Source organism: Platalea leucorodia (assembly GCF_965183815.1).
Source record: "Platalea leucorodia genome assembly, chromosome: 7".
NCBI lineage: Eukaryota > Metazoa > Chordata > Aves > Pelecaniformes > Threskiornithidae > Platalea > Platalea leucorodia.
This window is the reverse complement of record NC_138829.1, coordinates 46042728-46066125: the sequence shown is the minus strand read 5'-3', so window position 1 is coordinate 46066125 and position 23398 is coordinate 46042728. Positions and strand designations below refer to the sequence as shown.

General features: G+C 35.4%; 1 protein-coding gene across 2 annotated transcripts in view; it reads right to left on the bottom strand.

The window, feature by feature from the left end:
* FUT8 (fucosyltransferase 8) overlaps positions 1 to 23398 on the bottom strand; it is a 127674-nt gene that overhangs the window by 3013 nt on the left and 101263 nt on the right. For both annotated transcript variants that reach the window (XM_082317402.1, XM_082317401.1), the window contains 3 exons: positions 11621 to 11867; positions 10194 to 10370; positions 3190 to 3340 (listed from right to left, as the gene is read on the bottom strand). In XM_082317402.1, the coding sequence (XP_082173528.1) occupies positions 3190 to 3340; positions 10194 to 10370; positions 11621 to 11867 (575 nt within the window). The remainder of the gene's footprint in view (positions 1 to 3189; positions 3341 to 10193; positions 10371 to 11620; positions 11868 to 23398) is intronic.

Here is a 23398-nt window from a genome sequence, read left to right as displayed (position 1 = left end):
CTAGACATATTTGTACTTTCCTACCTTCTTTGAAAGAGGCATTTCCTTTGAAAATGTAATAGATTTCCTTTTATCCCTCCACATCTGATCTTTGAAATAACTTTTTAGAAGTAGCTTTCAGAAGATCAGGCTGAAGTTAATTATTTCGTAGTACCTGTTATACCCCATAATATAGAAACAAATTTGATTACCCATACGTTGGTAAGAGGTTAGTTATTTTATAGCTTCTGTGACCGTTTTTGATGTTTTGTTCTCTGCATGTGTGTGCACCTGGGGAGGATACACACACACACACTCTGTAAAAGATTTTTACATCTTTTCAGTAGAAATACTTTTTAGTGAGTTTAAGTGTCCTGCATACCTGACATAAAACATAGAACATGTCCTCTCAGAAACTCTTTCCTTTGTAGTGCCAAACCTGGGTAACTAAATTATAAGCTGTTGAGGGCAGTAGGCAAAGAATTATACACATGCAGAATTATAGTTAAAGCCAGCCTCCCATTTTTTATTCATAGGTTCACTTGTTTTGCAGCCTGTATACTTACATGTACAATGCAAAATACAAAGACTAGTAAGTCCTGGAAGGAAATGAGATTATGAAGAAAAATACATCAGGCAGAGGGAGCTACAACTTCATCTAAATGAATACTGAAGAGACAAGAAAGCTCTTTGTTTTAATGTGCAGTCTTAATTCTGCTACTCTGCTACGAATTGTGTAACTACCATGTGGCTTTTCTATACGTCTCAATTAATGCGGTGTTGCTGAAATATAGTGTCAAGGTACATTGCTTCCCTTGACTCCACATCACTTGATGGGCCTAATTTCTTTAACAACAGTATTTTAATGAAATATCTATTCTTCAGCTTATATCAGTATCCATTTAGTTTTGGTAGCATAAATAAGAATTAATATAGGGGTCCTCCTAAAGCGCCTGATTCTATTCACATATACTGTAATTTTCTCTTAATACCCCTGTAACGAAGTTTTGACTCTTTTTGGCAAGGAAAAGAAAAAAGTCAGCATACAATTGATTAATGTGAAAGTCCAAAATCACACTGGAAATAAATTAGATTACATTCTTATCCTTACTTTCTCTTCACACAGATTGGACAAAAGATGGTCATTAACAGCCTGATTTTGCTTACCTTCAATGCCAAAGCAACTATCAAACTGTTTATTTCATTGATGAAAGGACAGATATAGTATTTCAAATGTTAGAGATTAGAGGATCAAATTTTAAACCCATAAAAGAGAAATGTTTCTGAACAGTGGGAAAACTTGCAACAGACCTTAGAAAAGCCCATTAGACGAAAATACTGTAGACATCCGCATTGTTGCGTGACCAGCAAAACTGGTGCTAAATGATTTTGGGGGAGTTTGAATTATTAAAGCACAAGAAAATGCCTAGAATAAATTAAGTAGATGGTTGGACCAAATTAATAGTCCTAGCTATTGAGAGTACAGTCTAACGCAGGATTTCCTAAACTTTAGTAGAATTTCCTGTAACTTTTGAAAACCAAATATGTCATCCAGCAAACAGGCCTACTGTCAAACGCAGGGAGATGCAGAATGAAACTGGAGCTCACAGATACCATGTACCTCAAAGATACCCTCAAAGAGGGTTGTACCAGACAACCTCCAGAGGTCTTCACCAACCTAAACACCTTAACGATGTCAATGTATTTTAACATATATTCTTCTTTTGAAATGACTCCAACACTTACAATTCAATTATAATGTATTCTGTCCAAGCCATTTGTACCTATAATTAAATGTTTCTTCTATGTTTATATCCAGTGTTTTATTTAAAGCAAACATTTACCATTTTTAACACAGCTATCTGAATATAATAATAGCAGAAAGCATTATAGGTTTCTTGTTAAGTTTTTATCCAAGATCACATAATTCTTCCTTCAGAATATGAACTGTCTCTACACCAATGCACGTGTGGCATTTAAGACATACAGCCCGAGGTCTTGGCTGATGATCATCTCTTTCACTGTGATATGCATTCAGTGGACATACTTCAGCCGAATCAAACATTATTATAAAAGTGGATGGCTCCTCACAAGCTTTTCTTAGTGAGGATTTTTATTTTGGATTCATGTCTTGGTCTGAAGTAGCCTATATTAATAACCTTCTAAATATGCTACAAAATGTCATTTTCTTCATCGGGTTTGGTGAACAGTGAAAAAACAAAAAAATGTATCCACAAGAATGATTGAGGGATAAGAGGCTTTTCTATACTTTTTCTGGTTTTGCTGTCTTCTTGCCATGCTAATGTTATTAAGAACTCTGGCTGTCAAGGTCAATATATCACTGTATTGATCACATACTAGTATTAATACTATGCTTGTTACCTATCTAATTGTCATTACAGTGCAGAAGACAATTTACATTTAAGGCTGTGGAAAACATTTCTTTTTGAAGTTAATTTTAACTTTCAGTTTTGTGTCCACTTCCATGTAACAGTACAATCATAATCTATTGCCATCTATAATCGAATGCTTTCCTAACCAGGAGCGTCATCTAAGAGCATATATGACAACAGTAGGCAAAAAACATTCACTCTGTTTGATTTCAATCATATTTTGCCATACTTGAATTAGGTGGATCAGCATATCAGGAACTAAATACTGCTTTCTGATCTTTTTAAATCTTAAAACAGCTTTTCATTATATATAAAATTAATATACAAGATGACGTAATAAAGCAGAAAATGCCAGCAATGACAATTATATGACTCAGTTTTCTAACAGACTCCAACTTGCTTCATCAGACCACCCAAATAGATGGACACAAGTTATATATTAACTTTATGCAAAATTAAGAAGTGTTAAACATGTTTAAAATGATTTTTACTTATTTCAAATGCCCTAACTAAGCTGCATAGAAATGGATGGATACAAGTTATACAGTAACTTTATGCAAAACAAGGGACTCTTAAACATGTTTAATATTATTTCTTGCTTATTTCAAATGTCTTAATTAAGCCAGCAACTTCAATTGAAGAGAAGTAATCAACCAGTGCTTACAGTCCTCTAAATGTTCACATAGCATACCGAGCCTTTAATTCTTCCCTGAAATTTTCATGAGAGAACACTGGTAATAAGATAACAGGAGCATGAAGAAAAGTAAGATTCAGAACTGGTACATATATTCTGTATTGTATTTGTATTGCTGTTTACCTGGGATGAAAATGTACAGACCAGGAAGTCTGCCTGAGACAAAAAGTGAATATCCAGAATAACACCTCTTAGGGAGTTTTCAGTGTATCGGTTATGAAGTCCTGCTGACCAGGATATGGAGTTATCACTGATAAATTCATAATTTGGATACCTGTGAAAATACAATACACTGTTAACAGCAAAGTCCTATTCTATTTTTTTTTTTTTAAGAAGCATCATCTTTGCTGCAAGAGAAGGTTGTTAATTTGTTTTAAGCAAGTCTCTGCTTTACAGAGAATGAAATATAATTTTGCTGAACACTAAAATGTTACTGCTGTCTCCAAGCATGCCCTCTCTTTATCTAGAAAAAAAGAAAATTAAATAAAAAGATGCTGTAAGTCTGTCTGAGATCTTACACTGTAAAAGTGAAAAAATATCAGGAAGTATAAGCCACATTCTGCTCATGCTACTGATTTTAGATGGAACATACTCAGATCACTTTGCTTTCTCTACTACTAAATAGAATATGGGATTGTCTCTTTGCTAGACTACATTTCGTTCATTACCATACTTTCTATTAGATACTGATTACGACACTGCAAGTAAATGAGTCACCTGTAAAAGGGACATATCAAATAAACGAATCTAAACTAACCAAAAAAATTTAAAAAGTCTTTCACAGTTATTAAGGCTGCATGGAGAACAAATTTTGCAATTTACTGGTCAAAGGGAAATAAAAGACATGTAAAAATATCTTTTTAAAAATGTTGAAAAAGAATGGTCTTTCTCAAAACATTTGTACCCCTTTACTGGGGAACTGAAATCTGAAATAAACTGCGAAAAGTAGCACGAATTAATTAAATTTTCAGTCAGCCTCCTACTAAAAATAAGTTTTATATGAAAAATTCCAGGCAGATGTAACAAAGATGATCATTATATTGCTGTTACACAATAATTATATTTCAGTCATGAAGTGCAACTCACACAAGTAACCTGCCAGCTACAAAATTTCAACTACAGGGCTAATTATAAAACAATTTAAATAAAATCTATTTTTCAAATTTACAACTTCATAGCAATTATAAAGCAATATATTACATAAGATAGTAAGGCAGCTAATATTACATTTTTAAGAATTAATCATTCTTATACTGTTTAATAAAGAAAATCAGAATATAGAGCAAGCCATAATGCTGGAGCAACAATAACTTAGACCTGTAACTAGATGCTTCAAAACCTAACAGTCCTGTGTTGAATGTTGCTCAAAATAAGGTTTACAGTCTTGGAAAGTTACTAAAGTTAGCATGCACTTGTATAGAACAATGCAGCATGTACACACACTCTGGACACATGGTAGACATGATTATGACAACCTCTTGTAAGAATAGGCCTAATTTATTCCATTTTAATGTTAAAACTATGGGAAAACTGTTTTCAAAAGTGAAATGGGCAAATATAGCAGGCTTTTCCATCTACCATTCACTAGCCATGACTACCAAATTAGGAAATTTATCTCAAGAGCAAATCAAAAAGCCATATGCAAAACTTCCACATTTGAGGAAGAATTTTAATTTATCTCCATAGTGATTTTAATAGAATTTTATGTTCCCAAGAGAAACACCCGCTCTAACAAAAAATAATATATGTATGGTAAATTTCCCAGAGATAGCATGACAACTTTAAAGGGTGCATCTGATCATGATGTCAGGGGAACTTCATGTTACATTAAAAACAAGACAAAACAAAACAAACAAATAAAAAAAAAGGAAGACAAGGTGGAAATATTAAAATATTATTCATTTGGAATAACTGATAAGACCTCTTCTGAGAAATTATAGAAGCATATGAATCAATACTTTTTTAATCATTAGCTCTATGACAATGATAATTTTCTTTCTTATCTTCTCATGTCTAACATTTTTTGTCAATATTTAACCGGCTCTCAAAATACAACAGATGACAAAAAAATATTTGTGACATATTCTATTTCTGTTTCTATTGTGTGAATCATATTAATATTTTTTTAAAGGAAAAGAAAGTACAGACCCAATGGAAACGTGTCATACACTACTGGGAAAACTAGCTGAGGAACAGACATGGGCATCAGTCTTATTTCAGTGACAACTCTGAGGGCAGCAACATGAAGAACGTTTAACAGAAGATGTCATTTCTAGGGACAGTGACCATAGTAAAGGTATTTGCACACCCCTTTGCAAGTTCTTGGCATCAGGAATACTGCTAAAATTAGTCACTTCCCTCAGACTTCGAAAATCAGAATCCACATGCTGAGTAGAGATAAAAGAACCTTTCTTGAAGAATCTGATTTCTTACTAGCAAAAGATCAGTCTCATAACTTAATAAATGAAGCACACCAAAAAAAAGTGCCATATTGGATCTGGTCAAGAAAAACAATCAGAATTATTTACACATCTTTTTATGCATACATCTAAAATTTTCCCCTTCCTTCCTTTATTCTGGAAACAGTCTTTGAGATGCTTTAAAATCTGCTCTTCAATTCCATTTTGTGAAGTTGATCCAAATTCACCTAACCAATGGTTTCAGAACGCATTTCTTCAAACCAGTGATCCAAGCTTAGCATTTATCTACTCACATGTTTAAATCTTCAAACAAGCACTTTTATGTTGTCCCACACACACAATGCTATATTCATGCCTGGGAAAAGAGTCTTCTTTTAAACACCCTAAAATGTGAGTATAATAGCAGTCATACTCGGTGTGACCAAAGAATCTTCTGGTCCACCATCCTGTCTCCAACACAGGCTGAAAGCAGGGCATAAAGAAAAATACAGTAAAAGGCCAAGCCTATACTCCTCTCAAGCTTAGCCATATGTGGCCCGCTGACTTCTTGCATCGAGTGAGGTTTAATTCTCCTTCCCACTCACTATAGTGCTTTAGATTCTATTTAAAGCTATTCTTACCACAATGACTACAAAGAATAAAGGAAATGAAAGTTCTAAAGCTCTATAGTTAGCTTGTGCTTCCTTCTATTCCCTTTTCCGTCTGTATTTATATTGTGACTAATGTAATACATTGTAAGCTTTTGGGGAATTTTTTTTCTTTTTAAACAGGCACAATCCTATTACTAGGATTCCTGAATGTGTGGTAAATGAATAATAAGATGTCATATTCTTACTGACATAATCACCTAAATACGGTATTTTGTAGGACCCTTCATAGCTTTCTAAAGAAATTACCCACACATTCTCTTCTCTATAACAGGAAAGGATCAGACTGTGAAGATAAAAATCAAAGGATGGAAACTGGCATAATACTGTTTTCTTTGTATCGGACTACATATACATAGTATATCTCCTCCACATATCTAAAAATAATATCTAATTCTTCTAAAGCTACCTAATAGATTCTTGAAACCTATATACAGGCCAGGAAGCATTCCCTCCACCCCAGGAAAAGGGGAGAAGAAGAAATCAGAAGGTGGGGAAGAGAGAGTTTGAACTACCAGCCTCAGATAAGGATACAAACCAAGCACAGTTATGAGACTATTTCAAGTTCCAATTGGTTTCAGAAGCTGATCAACTAGCTGTGTAACTATAGCTTATCGCTACACTGTATGGCAGGTGCAAACCAAGGCGAGTCCCAGGCTCCTGTTCTCTATTTGTTAGGACTGGGGAATTGTCCAGAACAGGCTATGCAAGTTTTCTTCCCTCTGAAAGAAGAATGCGAGCATGTGCGTAAACAGATGGAGTAAGAAATAATGTGTTCGTTCAGGTCTTGCTCTAAAAAGAATTGGAAAATGTATGAGCTGTTCATCAGACTCAAGGACTCTGAAGCACTACTGAATTCTATATATTAGGCATACTATGACTTGGGGACAAGGAGGGTTGCAACAGCTGAACTACAAATAGTACACAGGTAGAAAAGACATTAACTTGCTATTGTGGAAGTAAATAAACAGTGAAACAGGGTGGGGGAAAAGCTTTCGTAAGTGCTGGGAAAAAACTCATGAGGGAGGCAAATTACTGCAAAACAATGAAAAAGCAAAATACAGATGACTTTACAGGTAAACATCCTGAAAGCAAGAATGTAATTAGTTGAACTTTAGTACTCATATACATGAGAAAGAGACCTAAATAGATTCATACATAAACCAGAAAGGTATTAAATATGGTTCCTTAAGAATTTATGTGCATGTTCAGCTGCACTATTTTGAATAGAGAGAAGATGCTGTCAATAATATTACACACTAGAAATACATATACTAGAAATTCAAAAGTTTGTATTTGAAAACTGTTAAATCAGCCGAAGAACAAGTAATTTACACCATCCCTAACATACCACTTACATAACACAAATACCATGACCCCTGCTTACCAGAAGTTGTCAAGTGCTTTTATACAGCTGTTGAATTCACAACCATGATCCTCTAATCATGTTGTTCTATATCATCGTAATTCTGAAAAATATATCACTTCCTTCTTTCTTTTGGAAAACAAAACAAACAAAAAACACTCTACAAACTGATAGTACTGACTCCACTGTCTTTACTACTGCACTTGCAGTTGGTAGACATCTGACTGCAAGGGAAGTTTCTGAAACTTAAGTCAAAACATTTCTGTTTTCATGACTATGAACAGTTTGAAATACTTCTCAACAGAAACAACATGACTGTTCATGTGAATGTTGGCTAAATTTTCATTATTTAAATGCCAACGTTATTTCACAGCCAAACACTCTCACGTAAAGAGATATATAACATCTAGTACTTACTAATATTACTGCACCCAACAATGAATGCAACATAAGCTACTGCAGTACAATGTGACAGCTGTTTCTATCAAAGCTTGGTAGTTCAATGTACTGGAATTTTTTTGTCAGAAGTGTAAACTAATTTGTAGTTTTCTTCACAAGAAGAGGAAGAAAAGGTTCTTTATTCCCAAAACCTGACCTTAACCTGCCTTCAGATGCTTAAATGCTGAAACACCAAATTGCATCCTGCCTTCTATGAAATCCCAGGAAGTTTCAAATGCCTTCTACTCAACTGCAAGCAACAATGGGATACAAGCAACTTAGGAAATTATGTTCCAGTGTAAACTATTACCTGAAAACTCAGCAGCAACACATAAAAAATTCGTCACTACTTACAGATTCTACGGCTTTTATTAAGAAAACATACAAAATGAATGCTGTACTAATGAGCTGTATCTTATCATATTTCAATAAAAGTGTGATTTGGAACGGACCTTGAACTGCCACAGAAACTGCAATGCTTAATAAAATTCAGTATTGTTTTACCAAACAAGTCACAATTCTACTGCTACTTTTTGTTGCTATTGAAAACTTGGGATGATATGTTTACATAGGTAGTGCATCTCCTTATTATTCACAAAGCTAAAGTATACAGTGCTAAGGATTGAAAGTTGAACACAAATAAAGAAAAATACACAACTAAAATTGTTACAGCAATATTGAATTCTGTTATGTTGCAAACAGTAATTATTTAGGACAATGTAATAAATTAAATATTACCACCTCAATTTTGTATTACCTGTCTTTTCATTGTTCAGATTTGCACTTTAAATGTTATGTTATCATAATTGTTTCTGCTACTGTTCTTGTCTCTACATATACAAAAAAGGAAGGATTAGATTGCCATCATCTGGAGTTGTGTATGTTCATTTAGTTTTTTCAAAACTCCATAATTTTAAACAGCAGCCCTTTATAGATATGAAAGAAAAATAGAAATAGCACAATTGAAATACACAGGTTTGCAATGCTGTAGAAAATTCCTCTACTATAAAATAACATTTTCTGCTTACCTTGTATATGCCAAAGAAAATTTGTAATCCAGTATGTTATCTTATATATTTTTCCAAGCATGTCTACCAAGAATAAAACAGTTCAAAAATTTGCCATTTTTGAGTTACCTTGATTTTAAAAAGTCTTAATTTCCTTGCTTAAATGAAAAAATAGATAGTCTTCTGCTCAAGGGAGATAAAATTTTGGAAACAGAAATAGGTGCTATTTAGTAGACAAGATAAATAAATAGTAGTCAAAAGGAAAACATGCTAACTTGTACTCAGTAATGAATACGCTTAAATTAAATGCATCTGAAATACTTATTCAAGTTTCCATAGTGATGGCAATAAGCATTTGTGAAATTGTTTATATGCCATAAACACCATAACCCAATAAAGACACAGTTAAATATGGAAGATTATTCTTCCATATGCACCTGCTTTCTTTTACTAAACAGAAGGTTTTGCCATCTCAGTGACAACTTGCAAAATATGCAACTTAACAATTGAGTTTTTACAGGAAAATACAGGCCATGTTAGGAGTAAATGGATGCATACTGTGCATTTCCAGGTTTGAACACAGTTATATTTTCTATTACAGGCTGGGATATCCTATAGATATGGTAGATTTTTACATGCATGTTGTGGAGAGCTAGAAGAGGACAAAGAGCAAAAAAAGGACAGAGGTAATGTTACAGATAGAGAATCCCACATATGTTTAAGGACAAACTTTAAAATTATTCAACATGTAGGATGAGAGTCTTCTAAGTTGTCAATATAGAAATCTTTCTGAAAGAATCATCAGAAGCTTTTCAACGAACTTATAAAAATTTCTCTGGCAACTATTCACAGAAAGTTATTGTTTGGACAGGTGAAACTTCTTAATACATTAACCAGTTTTTACAATATTTCTGAATAGTTTCTTTTTAATATGTATGTTCTATAAGAAGTTTGGTGTATTTATTATTTATATTTTTACTTCCCTTTTACAGCATTGGTTTGTTTTTAGTCATAGGTATCTTGCTCAACTCTACTAGATTTTTAACATTTGAAGAGCATACTTGGGGAAAAAAAAATCCGAAAAAGAGAATGTCTGAGAAAAATCAAAATCACTGGAAGCTGAAATGCAATCTTAACTGTATAAATGATAAAAAAAAAAAAATTATACTAAGATTTGTGTGCACAATAATCAGAAATTGTAAAGCTAACCAAAAGGAACAAACTGTAATATAAACGTAATTCATCTTACTTGGATTTTGCCTCTTGCAACAATGAAGGGTCATCTGTAGCCAAATACACTCTTTTTTTATCAACATGCATTCTGCGAGCAAGAAGTTCAAACCGCTCTTCAACATGTACCATATATTCTTCAATGGGATGAAATGCTGCCTCTGTTCCTACTTTGTCTGTCCTTCGAACGTGAACACTGGAAAAAGGCAGAAACTAGGAATTCAATTTATAAATACAATACATACTTTAGCAACTAAAATTTTAACTTTAAATTTCATGTCTGTGCTTTTAGAACGCATATTAAGTTGAATCCTTCCATAAAACATGGAAGGATTAAAAATTATTGATGTCCATCAAGACACACTGACAACATGAAGTTAGCTGTCAGTCTGTTCTTGAAAGCAATATAATAATCTTGCAAGGAAGGCAAAGGGTAATTAAAATAAAAGAATGAAGGAGATTTAACTATAGCATACAGGGTGTTCTTTCTGTGCAGAAGGTTAAGCTATCCGGTGTCGTTAGATAATGATTGATCAATACAGTGCAAAAGCAAAATAGGAATATTTGCATCATGGATATATTGAGACATCAACTACAATGCAGGGTTTGAATGAAGGTAGTTAAAAATGCATCTTTCCCATCTGCTTGAAACCTAACAAGTCTCCAGATCTGCCAGTGCTGAAGTGGCATACCAACTCAATGGTCAAAAGCCAACTAACATTTGGACAGAACTACTGTGTACTCCTACAAAAATAAAGATTAAGGATTGAAGGAAAATTCTGGCAAAGGAAGCAATATTTGCAGACTCTAGTACAGCAGCAGCAAAATTCTTCACGTTACATGATAGTAAAACATTTCTTCCACAAGCTGCTCTTTATTGCCCATAGGTGCTTTCCTTCCTTCTCCCCATATCTCCCCATACAGACCTTTCCAATTCATAGTTACTGCTAAGAAACAACAATAGTGAAAACATCAGCATGAGAGGGAAAGGCACATACCATGTTCAGGTGCAGCCAACAATAAAATTAGTTGTGGATTGTGGCATGTAAAATGTAGGCTTAGCCTTTTTTCCTCAAATGTAAAGGCTATAGGCACTTGAAAAGAAGATCCAGACAGAAAAGTGTCTGGAATACAAGCTGTAAGGCAATTACATGAATGAAATTCTGTATTACATTTCTAGACATGGAAGGATATATTAAAAAACCTTCTATTGGGCTGCCTTTTATACATCTAACTATAAGTAGGCAAGTATGCTGAAGAAGTACTTGTAATCAACTTGTATTATGCGCAGTTAAAAAAATAATAGCTTCATCTAGAAAGCATCTTCTGTCCCCACAAAATGCTTGAGGCTCTTGGATCACCATTATAAAACACTTTGTCCTGAACAGGAATCACTATATACACATATTAAAGCACAGACAGTTAAAAAGAAAACTAAATACCCACCCAATCACTGGATGTTTGAAACCAAGTTTCCTTGTGGCTTCCTCTATTTCTTTTTCCAACCAAGGCTGTGGACGAATCAAGTATTTCACAAACTGCGAGACCCACCACACTGCAGGATCCCCATGTACACGAATCAGTCTATCAGCCAGGTCTTCGGGGATAGCCAACGGTAAATAAGGTGGCCGTGGGTGTAAGCTGTCAACAATGGGAAGTTCCACCACCTGAACATCCTTATCATTAGCCTCACCTGTTTTAAAATACATACTAGGATTAGTCAAGTAGTTTACTTTACTAATAAGCTTTACCACTGGAAAGTAACATTCCAAACATATAAGCTAAACTATATCTTCAACTTCAAAAAGACTACCTAACCCTTGCTCTACTTTTTCAAAACAGCATTAAAAATCATTAATAAAAATCATAGTTTTAGACTAGATTTATGTATGAACTGTATCTAACAATCCACTCCAGTAGAACAAAGTTGAAGGTCCTTGAATTCTTAGCAGCTAGTAGTTAATAAAAAATAAAGAGTGTTCCTGTTTATATATTCATGCCTTTTTATATACAACTACAACATTACTGTGTGCTAAGGCTTACTTGGACAGACTTATCTAAAATGCTTAAAATTCAGTTACTTGTTTAAAAAATAAACAAAGAAATATTTTAAGGCATAAGAAATTGTTAAAAAAATAACTATACAGTCCTGATGCTTTTTGGAATACGTTTTATTGCAGTAAATCTCAGCATTTCAGACATCATTAGAACTACTGAATTAGCTACTGTACTAACAGAAGGGGAGAAAGGACAGAGAGAGAGAGAGACAATTCCTGTCTTGAAGAACTTAAACAATGAAGATAAGTAGCAAATTAAATAGATCAAGGAAAATAGCCAAGCACTATACAAGCATGTGATTACACACAGGTAAGAATTTGTTATCTTTTAAATACTAACTAAAGTGGAAGATACAGATGTTTTAGATGGGACTTTCATTCAAGGCTCAATAGCCACTAAACATTTTTTTAAGAGCTTTTACAAATTACACGAACATAAGTGTCTACATAACTGATAATTCAAAGCTATTTTCATATACTGAAATAAATTATAATACATGACAACATAATATAAAGGATTACATTTTCGAAGTATTGAACATTTCAGGTAAGATTTCTAGTGTGCTCATTTCCTCCAAAAGAATATTTTCATTGTCTGCAGTGTTTACTGGCAAAGATGGTTAGTTCTCTGTTCAGTGCTCACCAGCCAGGAAAGACAACTGTTTTAAACATAAGCAAATCAAACTCATATACCTGTTGATGACCAAGCAAACCTAATGGCTGAAAAAAATCAATTCAGTGCAAGGACACCAAGTCTTATTTTAACAACAGTTAAAAATCCCTAAGCTTAGAACACTCTTGTATGCACTAAAAATCATTTCAGTATATTTGTGACAAAGTCCTGGAAATAGGACAATTGCATGATTGAGTCATACATTGCCAGAATACTACATTAACAGCAGCGAGCCTACCGAAACTAGTCAAAATCCAGCAGTAACTCTCTGAGATATGGTTATTTAAATAAGGAATGTTTGTTATGATCAGGTATATTTTCAATTAATTTTTAATAGAGTTGGAAAATCTGTCTTCATAGATGTATCTATATGTTAATATTTCATCACTGCGCTGTATAACACCACTCCAAAGGGATCTTTTAGAAGAATTTCCCATAGAATATGTACTGCAGGTATGGATGATACTTTTTAATTCAAGAAGCCAATTCATATTTTTACCATCTATTATATTACACTTACAAAGATTTAGTCAAAGTTCATAAATTTAGTAAAAGTACTGAGCATTTAAGTTTTCTTACAATAAGATGGATAATATTTTATCAGTATGTCTTCAGAAAGCTGCAATAGAGAAAAGAAGCCTGAAGCCAGGGAAGTGCTAAATCTGGTGCAGGTGTGAAGTACTGAAGTTCCTTCCTTTTTACCCTTTCCTCCTCAATTGAGAGTAGGGGAAGGAACAGGGTGGCAAAAGAAGCAATAGCAATCTTAGCCAAGAGAAGAAAGAAAAGACTCCAATCTTAAGTTAGAAAAGGAAATTTGCTGCAATTCTTTTGAGGAGAAAAAGCAGAGATGCTAAGGTGAATTTTTATTAAGTACGGTATGACTGACAAGTTTTTAAACTTCATTCTATCATTGAAAAAATATGTTGTTGTGTAAAGACAGCCATTTGGAAAGCCTTGCTACTGATAAAGCTGATTGAGCAATCTGACCCACTATGTGGCATTCTGACCCTGAAAAGCACCCAATACATTGTTTCACACTATTCAAAGGATAAGAGGGCTGTCTTAAGGTTTTGAGGAAAACGAGATTGGCCAGCAATAACTAGGAAAGCTCTCAGCATATAGCAAACCCGATTAAAATATACCAAAATCACAAGAATACCAAAGAAGGTTGTGGAAAAAAATAAAACAACCCAGATTTCAGCTTTCAATTGTTTGTGATACGTTGTCTGAATAGTAATGAAGTTGCAAAAGACTCACTGCGAATCAAAATCAGAAGCAAATAAAATGTACTTCATTAATGCAAAACAAACAATTAGGTTGTGCAAAATTAACTACTAGGGCAAGTATTAATGAGTGCACTTTGAGATATGGAAAACTACTTTTTGAGAAGGAACTGAAAATATCATACAGTTATTTCACAGAGAAGATGAAGAGTTCCTTACTTTGTAAAACTAGGCAATATGAGACCCAGCAAGGAAACTATCATCGAAAGTATGGGTAACAAATGGAAAGTCATAAAATGAAAAATTCACAAATACAGATCAAAGAACATGTTGTTATTATAATTAGAAATTTTGAAATCATTACAGAAGCCCCTCATGCTTCAGGACTTTTGCCAGTTACTAACAAATTAATTCTGACACACAGTGTTGTGTTAAGACAATACGTGTAACTGTTTTTAAAAAAAAAAATTCATATTTCTCATTGTTGTTCACAACAATAGGAAGAAATCAGTGGGCTGAGAGCCTAAAGATTGAGAAACAGAAATATAAAATGCAGGGAATTATTTCTGCTTAAAAGTCTTGATATAGCTTTCAGTTATTTCACATGGTGAAAAAACTGTATTCGGTACCATTTGCCTACTTAGTTGATCCTTCATGTCTAACAAAACATAGAGCAATAAAAGCGTCTTTTCAGTATGACATTCTGAATCTATACAAGAAATAGATCTTGAGTAATTAGCTGACATTTTTAGGTTCTTTTTTATTCATTACTCAAATGCAAAAAGACAAGAACCCTTTAGGATTTGGTGAAGTTATACTGAAATGAATGAAATGTCCAGCCTTTAACTACCGCCTCTCTATACAGAATTACTAGTATGTGCGTTAATAGAAAAGATGACCCCATATTAAATGATACATTCCCAAGTATCAGAGTGATAACCCATAGCGCTTGGAGGTGCTCTGGGATGCCTTTCGCCTGGAAGTGGTGGTAACCATTTTCAAGACATAGGAAGAGTTTGGATGAAATGTTTTCATGACTTGAATTTGACCCCACAGCTGCCAGTTCGGATTACACTTGTTTAAAGAATACTTAAAAGTAAGTAATATTACTTAACCATAGCATTGCTGACATTGTAATGACTAGCGTAATGCATTAGAAAGTAATTTGAAACTTGAACACAGGTAATAATTTCCCTAAAATCTGAGAAGGCTTCAGTTTGGATTGAAATTTATGCAGCCAAACAAAGAACTCATATTAACATTTGAAACTTTGTAAAGATTGTTTGAGACCCAGCATATTTCTGACATAATTTTACTCTCAATTTGCCTCATGCTGTCTCTTCATATTCAAAAAACAACAATTTTTTTCCTTTGAACACAAAAAACACTTGTATTCTTCCCTATTCTGTGTGCTACAGTACAACTTTTCAAGTACAGAATGGTTACCTTAAATCCAATAAACTCTAATAATAGGCCAATTTGTAGCTTTTTGCTTATGGAACACTTCCTAGAAGAGTGACAGTTAAGCAAAAAACTTTTACAGTTTGTAATGGAAACCTGGCATTTGTTTACCAGTAATCCATTATTTAATGCTTGTGAGAAAAGTTTGCAAATAATCACTTACCTACTAGTACTAGTTTTGCTAATATATTGGGGCAACATCAATCTTTCAGGAAAATGGAAAGCCATGCTTAAAAGGTAGTATTTCATATGAACAGCATATGTGATCAAATATGTAATCAGTTATTGGTACCACTGCAGAGAACAGAGCCAAGAGTCCTTTTTCCCCCCCTTCGTGCACTCATTAGATTTCCAGGTCTACAAAATAACAGCAGTTCTTCAACTTCCCCTAGTCAAGAAATGTAGGGAAATAAGTCCCTACTATTTTGAAAATAATTATTTCAGTGGACATATTTATTCATGAATAAAAATCCCTTGTTCTAAGTTACCTTCCTTCAACATAACTTAAATAATTCTCACTGAACAATGTGTTTGCTAGTCTGCTTATGGTCCTGTCCATGCACGGAACTATTATTAAACAGTCAATCACATTTTATACAGGCATAAAACCTTAATCTAAATTAACAATGACATACGGAGAACTCATTGTACAAAATTTCCACATTTTTGCTCCTTAAACATTATTGGATAGATAGCGCAATTATATACATCAAATGTTAAATACATACATACATCCTTACTTCTGCCACTGGAAAATTTACTTAACAATGGCTGTACTTAAAAGCAACATATACTCTATTTACTTCCCATCCTGTTAAAAAATGCTGCTGACATGGAAAACAACCTCTAAGAACACCATTCCTTTATCAAGAATAGATTTAATGTAATTCCTCATACAATTAAATGAGAACCAATAGTACACTTAGCCTTTATAAATGGTTTAATCAGAATCAACATTCAATATTGTGGGCTTGATTGATTATAGTGTGAAAGAGCACACGCGTATTTTATGAGGAACTTATTAAAATACAAATGGATTTAGTTTAGTATGGCAGATCTGGGACTGCACAAGTGAACTTTGTGTCGCAAGTTGTAAGACTATGTTAAAAGTATTGCTAAAAAAAAAAAAAAAACACAAAGAAAAACAAAAACCAAAACAAAACAAACAAACAAACAAACAAACAAAAAACCCCAACAAAACCCACTGGAAGACCAAAGGCAAATATTCTTCTATGCAAAAACAAAAGAAATAAAGCCAATTACAAGAAATGACTGCATGTCCCGTAATTCTGATTTCAGACCATTCAATCTTTCAGGAATAAGCAGAATGACAGTGTATAGCTACTTGATCTTAACACTGATCACACTTAACATTCTTCGTGAAAAAGTTACAGCTATTTATATACTTTCTCCTTGTATTTTTCTGGAAGAAAATGGTATTCTTGAAACATACTTCAGCAGAAAACTGAAGTATGTAGTTTTCTAGTTACACACAGAAAATGCAAAATATTGGCAAAAACACCACCTCATCGACAGGGCTTTACTCTGATCTCAGAAGAGAGGGGACAATAGAATTCAACTTGCTTTGTTCATGCAAGCCTTTCTGCTTCTGGAAAGGCTGCCAAAATAGGGGTCAACAGCAGCTCAAGAAATCCATATACTTATTTCAGAGATGTAACCAAACATCCAGTCAGACTGGTTTTGAACCACAGATATGAACTTATGATCTGAAAATTAAAATTATTATTCTTACTGTACACGAATTGAGCCACCCAGTTCCTTTAGTATTATCATTTAAATAGGCACTCTCTAATACTGAAGGTGAAATATTGAAAAGCAAATGTTAATCATGCACTAAGTTTAAGCACAAGTTTTTAGGCAAACGTGTTACTACACATACTGGCCACTGGATGTGCTTCCACACTTCCTAAACAGCAATACATAGCCAGATCTCACCACTGAGTGTATAGTTCAGGGTTGGTCTTCCCCATTACTTGGTCTTTATCAACACAGGCCTTTATCTGCTATTTTATTTCACAGTCACTTACTACTGCAACAGCCTTCTGTAACTCTTCATAAAGAATTTTCACCTTCACTAACCAAAATACCTTATTATCATTAGAAACATTGCCATCTCACATTCTATCTCTTTGCCAGATGATATATGAATATGTTGACAAGTAAAGTTTGCATCAGTCTCTGCTGGTGACTCACTCCTCTAAGGAATATTAATCAGTAATTTCTACCCTTTCCCTCTGAAGTTTCTTTTAACCCAATTTTATATGTATCAGGAGCTTCTCTTCCATCTCATGGTACTTTACATCTGGGGAAGCCTTTTGAAGTACTTTCTTGAAGGGCAAGATATCAAATGAACTTAGTCTTCCATACCTACTTATTTTTTGCCGCTTTCAAATAAATCCATTAGATTTATGAGACATTATTTCCTTCTATAAAACTCTCATTTACTCTTCTTCACTATAACATATTTTTCCATGTATCCCCTAAATTGATTCTTCATTATTATTTCTGACAATTTGTCCCATACAGAGCCTGTGATTTGCTGGAACCCTTTTTGAAAACTGGTATTCCTTCAGCCACCTTCCATTGTTCTGTAGAACAGCAATTATGAACAAAAGCAATTAAAAACAAATAGCAATTATAAACCAAATGTTTTGCTGTAAAATGACAATTGTTTGAGAAAGAGCATCCAAAGTGTCCCCTATGAAGAAAGATTCCAGCATGGGAGCCTCCCTAAGCTCTTCTATAATGAATGTGGATATGAATGATTTCCATAGTTTGTACTACAGTCTTGTCTTCTTTCCGTGCTCCTTACATCCCTTGATCATCTATTGGCCCTCCAGATTTTGTGGCAGATTTCCTTATTCTGATGTGTTTGAAGAAGGATTTCTTATCAGGTTTTTTGCCTTTAGCAAGCTTCTCCTCAAAATCTTTTTTTGGCCTTCCTTACCATGTTTTCATATGTAATTTGCTAGAAATTATATTCTTTTGTATTTTTCTCATTTGTACAAAATTTTTTTGGGTTTGGGTTTTGTTTTTTTTTTTTTTTTAAATGCCTTTTAACAACATCAAGCAAATTCACCATATTTGCCTTTTTTAAAAAAAGGGAGGTTTTGACAGGTGGTATGAGTTTGGTCCATGTTTTATGTAATCTCCATGCTGCTTGCAAGCATTTAGTCCCTTTTTACAAGCAGTCTGACTTATTCTTTATGTAGCTCCCTTTTTAAAATGAAACATTGTAGTGGATTGTTTGGATTCTTTTTATTTACTGTTATTTATTTGTTATTTTAAGCAGACATGGCTACACCTCTGCTGCATGACATCATCCATTCTTCTCACATAAATTAATGTGAGTACTAAAACATTCCCTAAATTTTTGATATGCTGTTCTGGCTATACACACAGTTCAAATCAGGAATTTCAGCTTCCCGTTCTATTTGTAGACTTCTGTTTCTTCTGCCACCTTCTTATCACTGTAGCAGAAAATGTTCCTCCACAACAATACCAGAATTGCAAGCTGAAGGCAGGACAACTCTATGATATCACTGAAAGTCTCAGTTATGTTTCTCTCCACTTTTTTTCTCAGTTTCATCCCTCTGTCTGGAAGAGAGTACTTTGTTTTGGAGGTCTGTGAGATGCACATACAGCACATAACCGTACAAATGACACAGAGTGTCCTAAACTGAGAAATCCCTACACCCATGCAACCTAAATTTGATTTACCTGAATTCTGCTTTCTAACATTTCTAGATGCCAAGAAAACTTTTTAATTTTATCTTAGATAATTGGATGGCTACTTCAGATTTTTTTTTCCCCTACCAAATTCAATTATCTGGTTTCTCTTATTTAGTCTTCCCACCTAACTAAACTTCCACTGTAGCTACAAAATGTAGCTACAAAAAGAGTAGTATACCAATAAAGCAAGCTAAAAAGAAAGACAAGCCAGACCGGCCTGGCTGAACAGAGAACTTAGGCTGGAACTCAGGAAAAAAAGGAGAGTTTACCATCTTTGCAAGAAGGGGCAGGCAACTCAGGAAGACTACCAGGATATTGTTAGGTTATGCAGGGAGAAGATTAGAAAGACAAAGGCCCAGCTAGAACTTAAACTGGCTACTGCAGTTAAAGATAACAAAAAATGTTTTTACAAATATATCAGCAACAAAAGGAGGGCCAGGGAGAATCTCCCTCCTTTGTTGGATGCAGAGGGAAACATTGCCACGAAGGATGAGGAGAAGGCTGAGGTACTTAATGCCTTCTTTGCCTCAGTCTTTAATAGTCAGACTGGTCATCCTCAGGGTTTTCAGGCCCCTGAGCTGGGAGATGGAGATAGGATGCAGAATGAAGCCCCGGTTGTTGAAGAGGTGGCAGTCACCGACCTGCTCCTCCACCTGAATGCCCACAAGTCTATGGGGCCAGATGGGATCCACCCAGGGATACTGAGGGAGCTCGCAAAGGAGCTTGCCAAGCCACTTTCCATCATTTATCAGCAGTCCTGGTCAACTGGGGAGGTCCTAGATGACTGGAACTTAGCTAATGTGACACCCATCTACAGGAAGGGTCAGAAGGAGGATCTGGGGAACTACAGGCCTGTCAGCCTGACCTCGGTGCCGGGGAAGGTCATGGAGCAGATCATCCTGAGTGCCATTAGGCGGCACGTGCAGGACAACCAGGGGATCAGGCCCAGCCAGCATGGGTTCATGAAGGGAAGATCCTGCTTGACCAACCTGATCTCTTTCTATGACAAGGTGACCCGCTTAGTGGATGAGGGGAAGGCTGTGGATGTTGTCTACTTGGACTTTAGTAAGGCCTTTGACACTGCCTCCCACAGCATTCTCCTGGAGAAGCTGGCTGCTCATGGCTTGGATAAGTGCACTCTGCGCTGGGTTAAAAACCGGCTGGACGGCCGAGCCCCGAGAGTGGTGGTGAATGGAGACAAATCCAGTTGGCGGCCGGTCACAAGTGGTGTTCCCCAGGGCTCAGTACTGGGGCCAGTCCTGTTCAACATCTTCATTGACGGATGAGGGGATCGAGTGCACCCTCAGTAAGTTTGCAGACGACACCAAGTTTGGTGGAAGAGTCGATCTGCTGGAGGGCAGGAAGGCCCTACAGAGGGACCTGGACAGGCTGGATCGATGGGCTGGGGCCAACTGCATGAGATTCAACAAGGCCAAGTGCTGGGTCCTGCACTTGGGTCACAACAACCCCATGCAGCGCTACAGCTTTGGGGAGGAGTGGCTGGAGAGCTGCCTGGCAGAAAAGGACCTGCGGGTGTTGGTTGACAGCTGCCTGAACATGAGCCAGCAGTGTGCTCAGGTGGCCAAGAGGGCCAACTGCATCCTGGCTTGTATCAGGAATAGTGTGGCCAGCAGGACCGGGGAGGTGATAGTGGCCCTGTACTCGGCATTGGTGAGGCCGCACCTCGAGTGCTGTGTTCAGTTTTGGGCCCCTCACTACAAGAAGGACATCAAGGTGCTGGATCACGTCCAAAGAAGGGCAATGGAGCTGGTGAAGGGTCTAGAGCACAAGTCTTATGAGGAGGAGCTGAGGGAACTGGGGCTGTTTAGTTTGGAGAAGAGGAGGTTGAGGGGAGACCTTATTGCTCTCTACAACTACCTGAAAGGAGGTTGTAGCGAGGTGGGGGTCGGTCTCTTCTCCCAAGTAACAAGCGATAGGACGAGAGGAAACGGCCTCAAGCTGCGCCAGGGGAAGTTTAGGTTGGATATTAGGAAAAACTTCTTCACTGAAAGGGCAGTCAGGCACTGGAACAGGCTGCCCAGGGAAGTGGTTGAGTCCCCATCCCTGGAGGTATTTAAAGGATGGGTAGAAGTGGTGCTTAGGGATATGGTTTAGTGGTGGACTTGGCAGTGCTAGGTTAATGGTTGGACTCGATGATCTTAAGCGTCTTTTCCAACCTTAACAGTTCCATGATTCTATGATTTTAAATGTCTTAACACATTTCCACTGGAGCATGTCAACTATTGACAAGATACTTTATGTACATGCATTAAAAAAAGAAAATCAGGGTTGTGAAATAACTAAAATCTGCATATAATCTCTTTAGAGCATATACTGGATTAATTTTTTTTTTTTAAGATAACAGTAGCTATTTTTTATATGTCCAACAGTGGCGAAAAATTAAAATTAAAATGTTAATTGGAATGCAGACTATTAAACCCAAACTTTAAGGCATGTTGCAAGAGGTGCCATGAGAGATACTATACTCTATTTCCACATAAACTAATCTATTCTCCTGCGGGGGGGGGGGAAGTAACACAATTATAATAGTGAGTTGCACCCAACAACTTAAAATTCAGTATTTTCACTTGCATAAGGAATTGCAATTTAACATGTTACGTGAGATGGCATTCAGACATGTAACGACAAGAAAAATGAGACTACGTAACAAAGATTTTCTTACAATATTAAATTATTATTGATTCATACAATATTTTAATAAAGGTATATCCTGCAGTAATATCTGAATGTTTTGCACTGTATGTAGGGTTTTTAGACAATTTTCAAAAAAGTTAATGATGTAAATAACAATTAATAAATTGTATTCTTCAACAAAATGCAATTTCCAAAAGCACACGTCCTAAGCAGTTACATTTTAGACCCATAGCTAAAACCAAAATCTTTTAACAGCCATTACTACCCACAAATAATTAGCCAACTAAAACTGGTAATATTCATTACGTATCAAGCTTACTCTAATAAATGGGTGCTACATAACGTTAATGTTCTGTTTATTCTGTTAATTCAGCAATATTCTTCCAGACAGAGGGCTATCATGGAGTAAAGAATGTTTCAGTTCTAATCTTGTTTTCTCCTTTATCATAACTTCTAGTGTTTTATCCCATAAGTAGGAGAAAACAGGGATGGGGCTTTAAGGACAGAATAATCCTAATTGCAATGTTGGCCATAAAATTTGCTGGAAAATTATCCTCAGTCTTAGAAGTTTTCCTAAACTGACAAAATACAAAGCAGAGAAGTGCACAAAGTGAATTTTAACATAAAAAATAACGCTGGACAACAGCTAATGACTGCAGCGATGTAGAAGACTCAGCCTAAAAAAACATACCAAGGAGTGAAGTGCTGCAATTGTAGTACAGGTTGCAACAACTGAAGAGAGTATCTACAATAATAAAAACCACTACCTTTTTCTGTTTTCTTTTTTAAAGAATGTATTGTATTCCTGAAATTCTTACTATGTTCATATCAAAAAACTGACATTGACAAGACTTCATTGCTACAACATTATCATCCCAGCAGAGGTCAGAAATTCACATCCTAGAAGCATCTTGGTATAAGTTTTTCAGGTTTGAGAGTCTTGTTCATTTTTGAAATGGCATGATGTTTTTAACAGATGGAAACATACATAAGGCTGACACAGTAAATAATATAACAACATATAAAGGACAAGCTGAGTAACACCAAGTTAATTATGAATTGTTAAGGAGATAACTAATACCTGTATGTTGATACTCATAGCATTTAACTTAATATTGTGACATCATCCAGGCGTTTTTTGACTATGACACTTATACTCCTTTTTCCTGTCGTCCCTCCAAACCAAAAGTCCTTCTGAAGATTTCTTTTTTAGTCTCACGTCTCTGAACAGAACAAGGTTGTTCTTTTTCAGAACCTGCTTCTCTATTTTACTACTTGATCCTACTTCCCACCAGGTATAGAAATTACTTTCACAAGTATCTTCACTTCTCTGCTATGTCTGCAATGAATGCCAGGCTACTGAACAGCAGGATGGGATTATAACTGTGAATAACTTTGTTGT